Below are 6,635 nucleotides of genomic sequence, written 5' to 3'. Positions count from 1 at the left end.
CGAGCGAACCAATTCGATGGCAAAGTGCTCCTTGGATGCTGTAGTTGTAAATTCCACCACGTGCTGCTTCTCGAAATTGGCGCACGTATGATTGTAGCTCCATTTAGAAGAGTACAGATACAGTGGTAACTGGTGTTGGTGGTGATATAGCCGGTTCCGTTATTCTTTTCGAAGATGGCCCCGGCGGATCATTTGAAGAAGATGATTAGGGGTGGCCCAGCGGCGGATCAAACGGTAGGCGAAGTAGACCCTTTCTTACTGCGCTTTTCCCCTTGTCTCATTTCAAATCCCCTCAATGGTCCCCTTTCCACCTGCATCGTTTTTTAAATTAGACGCCCCAACTATAATTCCGCCCTGGATTGATCCTCCACTGACTCACATGTGTCGGATGTGTTAGGTTCCGTTCTTTCCGGTCCATCCTCATTTCTATCGTCAAATAGAAAATGCCGTTTATCGAAACTTATATACGGAAGTTTCCTTCAAAAGAACACATTTATCAAAAAATTAGCCCCTACATACAACACCGCACTTAGATGTGCTACTAGCGTCTTTGTTACTAATCCAATAACTCAATTATTTTTCAACAATACTATCAATTTGTCAATAATAACACACTAAACACACTAAAAACAATCGCACTTGAATCTTCTCTGTCGATTTACTGCCATTCTCATTGCAGCTGAAGGAGATACAAATCCCGACAAACCAAACGTGATCTGCACCGACACCGATTTTTCACAGTAAGAGACGAATATAGTCGTAAGGCTCAAGTGTCAATTAGGCGACTCAACAACAACTCACACGTGTCCCTGCATTTCGGACGGCAAAAGGGTGTTTTATACATCGTTGTGCATTTATTATGTATCAATATTTTTTTATTTCAATATCATACTTATGTGGAGAGCATATGCAACAGCTCATTGACATATTCTCTTTCTGAGTGTTTACGTGTGGTTTTGTTTTTTGCTCTACTCTGCTGTGTTGTCTTTCATAGGGGTTGAGTGTACTCATGTGTCGCGCAATGCAATATTTAGTGAACTCTAATGGGTGGATCTGAGAGCGAGTTGATGATGTTGCCAATTTCCCTACCGGCCCTTCTGGTTGTGGTTATGATCAGCTTTTATTTCTTTGGAACTATCCGAAATATTAACGCATGTATATATATTTGATCCCTGAAGGTTTTATTTTCGGCTTCAATTCATCGGGATCAAAACGTTTATGATGGTTGTTTTACTATATGAATTACGGCGAAGGAACGCATTTCTTTAAAAAATTTGCTTCATGGTACGCCTTTTTTCAATAGGATGAATTTATGCTGGCAAACACTTACTACGACGGAATTCATTGCAGTGCAAACCTTTCGTTTTTCGTTTTCCCTATCGTTATCATTATACTTTGTGTCTATGAATATTTCGTTGCTATTGCTATTCGATTTTATTTCAACTACTGCGTTACACTTGTTACGTTTCATTCGAGCGCATAGTCTGAAGTATGTTGCTGGATCTGGTTCCGGATTAAAATTGAAAACAAAAATGGAAAATCATTATTCTTTTCATGTACCATTTCAGTTAATGTGTATTTGTAGATCCTTTCATGCGTTAATGTTAAATTCTGTCACGCCTTTTTGGGATGCGGTTGGAACCGCTTTCGTTACATATGCAAATAGCGAATGGCGTATGCGTTTTAATGACGGATCGAAAATTGGATGATAATTTTTCTTAGTATGCACACACCCACAAATGCTCCCACTACTCCCCATGTTTTGTTATAAATACGTTCGATTTGGTTCGTTCGAGTTAAAATGGATGCATGTATTGTTGATTTAAAAAAGATTGGATTCTTCTTTGTTTACCCTAGTTTGAAAACACTTTTATCATAGCTCGTCTAGAACAGAGTACATCAACGTTTAACTTTTTATCTCAAAATGAATCTGCTCTGCTCTCTGTACTACTTCATCTATTTCTCTAATCCGTACTGCATGCATTTCTTTAATTTACTGCTTAGATGCTTCAGTATGCATTTGGCCTTATTGGTGTGCGGATACTAGTTTCTTCTTTTATGCTTTGTGTTAGTATATTTTAATAACAAACCCTCAATTTTTATTTACTACAATTATTTTTTTTGCGTGGGTTCATGATTGGATGGCTCATTCAATGAGTTAATGATCGATTAGCGATGATTTATGCACTGCTATTTGCTTCAAAATGCTTGACGACGAAACATGTGCATTTCTACATCAAAACAATATTTGCCAAACATTATACGCTGGGAGTTGTCATTATACGATGTGAATTGTCTCCATATTCATTAAACTGCATTGCTGTTGTTATTTGTGGTAAATGATCACCATACGTATCTACATCGTGCTGTCAAGAGTCGATCGAAAATGTAACACACGACATGGTGCTTGCTTCTGTGTGTTAACTTACCTACAATCATGCCACATTACTGTTTTGTTGACTGCAAATCAGCCATTTTACCTGTAGACCAATCTAGGTTACATTATATTTGCATTACTCTAGCTTATCATCTCTTTAAGTGTAGAATGATTTTTTTACCATCATCTATGTCTTAATCAAAATATAAGATACGATTCTTTAAAACAAGTTCTGATTGTTTCAGTATTATTGAATGGTATTCAGAAGTGTTTACAAAACCAAACCTTCAAATGCAAGGTGCAAAGTAATATGAGATTTAAAATAGTTTGTCAAACATTGTACACATGATAAAAGCAAATTTATGTAGTATTTATCTGTATGTATTTTCTCTTGCTTCTTCTATCCTATCACAAAGAGACAAAAAGCCTTTGGATTGTGATATAAAAATGAATGTCCCTCGAATCGTTCCTCAATTACCGTTCCGCAAGAACATACTACTAAGGACATGAATCACAAGCTTATAATTAAATGACTGTTTTTGTTTAGGGTTTTAATTTAACATACTGCTTCAGGAAACAAATAAGCACCCACGGCTCGCTAAGGGTGCCATTACAATAATCGAATTTTTAAATGTGGCATTATGTTCAAACATCAGTGTGATCGTCAGTTTTCTCCGTTCGCCAAGCAACTGTGTTCATCGTCTCGACGCACGCGTTTGACTTTGTTAATTAATGTAATTAATGAGTGCAAGATGACGCTTAAAGGTTGGTTTCGGTATATTCTTCGCCACAAAAATCTTATCAAAAGAATGTATGAATAATTAAAACCAAAACGTGCGCAACATAAGTGATTTTCCTGGCTATTCCTTAAAATTAAACAAAGTGTTTATGAATGATTAAACCGGTGTAAATTCAAAATTATTGCATATCAAAAACTAATCTCAACGTCATTCCTTAATAGTCCGTGCTTATGGAAAAGGAATGAGTTAAAAGAAATTTTTGATTAATAATAACACCCAAAAAAAACGCTAGTTCCCACAGCAATCATACTGCTAAAGTTAAATTATGTTGTTTTGCTTTTTACAGTTGCATAAATACATTTCCGATATTCAACTAGGAAAATTCATACAGATACACGTTTTGTCTACTGACTGTTCATGCGATTAACCTTCGGCACGGCCCCAACGATACGGACTCGCTTGCAGTTTGGATTGTGGCCGCCTAGCACAAGTGATCCGCCTCCCGTATGCTGATGATGATGATGGACATGCTGGTGCTGATGGTGCTGATGCGTGTGTTGACGCGAATGATGTCCTTGCACACTAATACTTACACCACCTGAACTTGCCGAAGATGGTGCAATATGGCTTACGGTTGAATCGCTAAACTCTGGCGGCGGCGCTAACACTACCATACCGGCACTTGCCACCAACTGTGCAGCATTATTACCACCAGAAGTCTGAAGAGTATGTGACCAAGAGTCAGCCTCATCAGAGTCGGCGGCCTCGATAGGTGGTGGTAGAGTCGCTAACGTAACTGCATGCCGTTGCTGTAGATTTTGTTGATTTGCCTTTGCACGGCTTGCTGCCAATGTAGCCGCCTGTTTCCGTGTTAGTGAATTATGCCGCTGAAATCCAGTCGCTGGTGGGCTAGGACTATCGTTACCATCTTGATCACCATCATCATTATCCTCTGCATCACTTCTTCGTACGGGAACACTGTTGCTCTGTTTTAACTTTGTGTCCGTTGCAGCACCTAACTGTAATGTCACTTTCTTCGGTTCGTTCAAACCAGATGCTGCTGTTCCAACGGTGGCTAAGGGGATAGAGGAGGTGATGGCATTTGTTTTTGGAGGAGTTGTACCAGTCGGTTGCTTGGTGAATGAAGGTTTTGTATGCTTCATTGTATCGTTACAGGTGATCGTTACTTCCTGGTCGCTGCTTACACCGGATGATGAATTGTCACCTTCTTCGTGTGGTCCACCTAATGCGCCGTGATCAACGCCAGCAAGGGCTTGCTGACTATTTTGTTGTCGCAAGAAATCGTTCGGGTATGATTTAGAAGATTTTAGCTTCGTGCGAATCTTCTGTATTTCTTCCACCGAGAATGAATGAGGCATCGAGCTGGAGCCAGTCGAGCTACCACTGTGAACAAATAATTCAAATAACAAGTATTCTATCAAAATTCTGAAAACAATTGTAAGCTACAAAACGAAGTTCGAATATAAACTTTTTGTAGTCTAAATAAAAGCTTTTCGTACCATTTTAAAAATAAAATAAAAAAAACTACTCACAATGAATTAGTTGTAATACATAAATTTATATCAAAATTAATCAATCCGAATTCGAGTCGCACAAATTCAAAGTAATTACCTTGTGTTACTGTTGCCACTGGTTTCGGCTGCCATTCCCGGATTCTGCGTTGCTTTCAAATCCCCGTTTGTTTTCATATGTGTTCGCACCAAACGTACTGAGTTGTCTTCATCCGGATCGGATTCACTTAAACTATAATCTGGTTCCGGAAGTGGAGGTGCATTGTTAGGTGGGGATTTATAGAGTGCTTGAGGTTGCGCCACTTGCTGCTGAGTTTCAGCACCCGGACGGCCGGGTTGAGCGTACTGATTTGATGATACACCACTAGCTATTGAGTTTGCGCTTCCACTGCCAGTGATCATTACTGTTGTTACATTATTAACGCTACCAGTCACATTACTAGAATTTATGCTGATCGTCGAACTAGTGTTTGGCCGGAGTGAAGCCGTTTTGAGGAGCTGTGCAAAAAAAAAAACATACGACGTGAGTTACTTGAATTTAAAGACATTTAGTTTTAACGGCATCATTTTACCTCCACGTTAGAGTTTATGTTGTTTCCGCTGCTACCACAGGAAGAGGCACCGTTGTTTACGGCTGTTGCAGCCGACGTTGAACCCGTGAGCGATGGCGAAGGATTAGCTCCAGCCACGTTTACTGTACGGTAACCAACGTTACGAATGTCCTGCGGGGAAGCATATAATTTTGCATTCGAGGCGGGCTTGAAGCTAGACATAACTTCAGTCTCCAGTACTTGAGATTGAACTTTGGCTTTCTGAGCTATGTGTTTTCGCAAAGCGGTAAGACACTCATACTCTGAGCCCCGCGAAACATCCACCTTTACAACTTGTCCGACTGGCGGCGGTGGAGGCGGATGATTTGGCGGGGGAAGGTTCAGTCTTTGCAGGGACATGTGTAGACTATACATATCGTCCTGAGATCGATGTCCCTTGTGACCAACGGTGTTATACCATCCGTTAGCGTTGATTGCCAACTGTGATCCAGTTCCCGAACTGCTTCCATAAAGCAATGACGATGTTGTTCCACCAATCTGAATGGACGATGACATTGAAGCTAGATCGGGTGTACTGTGGAATGTCCGCTTCAGATCCGAACCGACTTGTGGTATCGGTATCGGTCGCCCCTTTAGCGTACCCGTTCCTGCTTTGGATGACTTTTTGCGCTTCATTTCGGCAACGCTCGCATATACGATCGGCCCCTTCTGAGGTGAAATCGGCGGTGTACCAGCACCACTGTCAAATCCGGTCGATTGGAATCTCGAGCTTGACATGAGCATGGAGCAGCGGTTTGCATCAGCCCCTTGCTGGCGCTGGAATAATTCCTCTAACTCGGCGGCGGTTATTCGACTAGATGTTGGTCGTGATTTGATGCTAGCTGTACGCGGTTGAATAGGCGTGCCGGGTCCTGTCTGTGTGGGGGTCCCAATCGCCGAATGACACTGTTGCGCCTGCAATAGTTGAGTCTGTGCCTGGTGTATCGATTCCGCTGAAGTAGATTTGGTCGCATTCAGTAAATCATCGTCGTCTATGCCCTTTTCACCACCACCCTCCAGTCCGGCAACCATTGATTTGGCCCGTGCACGTCCTACGCTTAGTGTGGTCTTTGGATCACGGCGTGGCGGCATGGGCGCAGGTTGTTTGCAATTGCTCCCCGGTGGACCACCATTCATGCGCCGGGGCAACGTCGAACATTGTCGAGATGATATTGGAGTACTCATTCCCGATCCGGAGGAATGTTGACTGCCAATCTCGGATGACTCAAGCATCATAGAATTTATAAGGTTTTGTGACAAAGTTATAACCGTCATTGATACCAGCGAACCTGAATTGCGAATCAAATCGACCACATGTTCATGCGATGCGCAGGTAACATCTTCACTGTTAATCTGCATTAAAATGATATAATAAAAACATACATTTACAATGTCT

General features: G+C 41.3%; 1 protein-coding gene across 3 annotated transcripts in view; it reads right to left on the bottom strand.

The window, feature by feature from the left end:
* Positions 1 to 855: 855 nt before the first annotated feature.
* The window catches only part of LOC128302583 (SH3 and multiple ankyrin repeat domains protein 3), a 48,780-nt gene continuing 43,000 nt past the window's right edge, over positions 856 to 6,635 (bottom strand). For 2 of the 3 annotated variants that reach the window (XM_053039436.1, XM_053039443.1), the window contains 3 exons: positions 5,222 to 6,592; positions 4,750 to 5,147; positions 856 to 4,521 (listed from right to left, as the gene is read on the bottom strand). In XM_053039436.1, coding sequence (XP_052895396.1) covers positions 3,522 to 4,521; positions 4,750 to 5,147; positions 5,222 to 6,592 — 2,769 coding nt within the window. In that variant the 3' untranslated portion in view covers positions 856 to 3,521. The remainder of the gene's footprint in view (positions 4,522 to 4,749; positions 5,148 to 5,221; positions 6,593 to 6,635) is intronic. The other variant, XM_053039452.1, reaches the window with a different exon arrangement.

Source organism: Anopheles moucheti, chromosome 2 (assembly GCF_943734755.1).
Source record: "Anopheles moucheti chromosome 2, idAnoMoucSN_F20_07, whole genome shotgun sequence".
Taxonomy (NCBI): Eukaryota; Metazoa; Arthropoda; class Insecta; order Diptera; family Culicidae; genus Anopheles; species Anopheles moucheti.
Note: the sequence above shows the minus strand (reverse complement) of the source record. Positions and strands in the feature narration are given on the sequence as shown.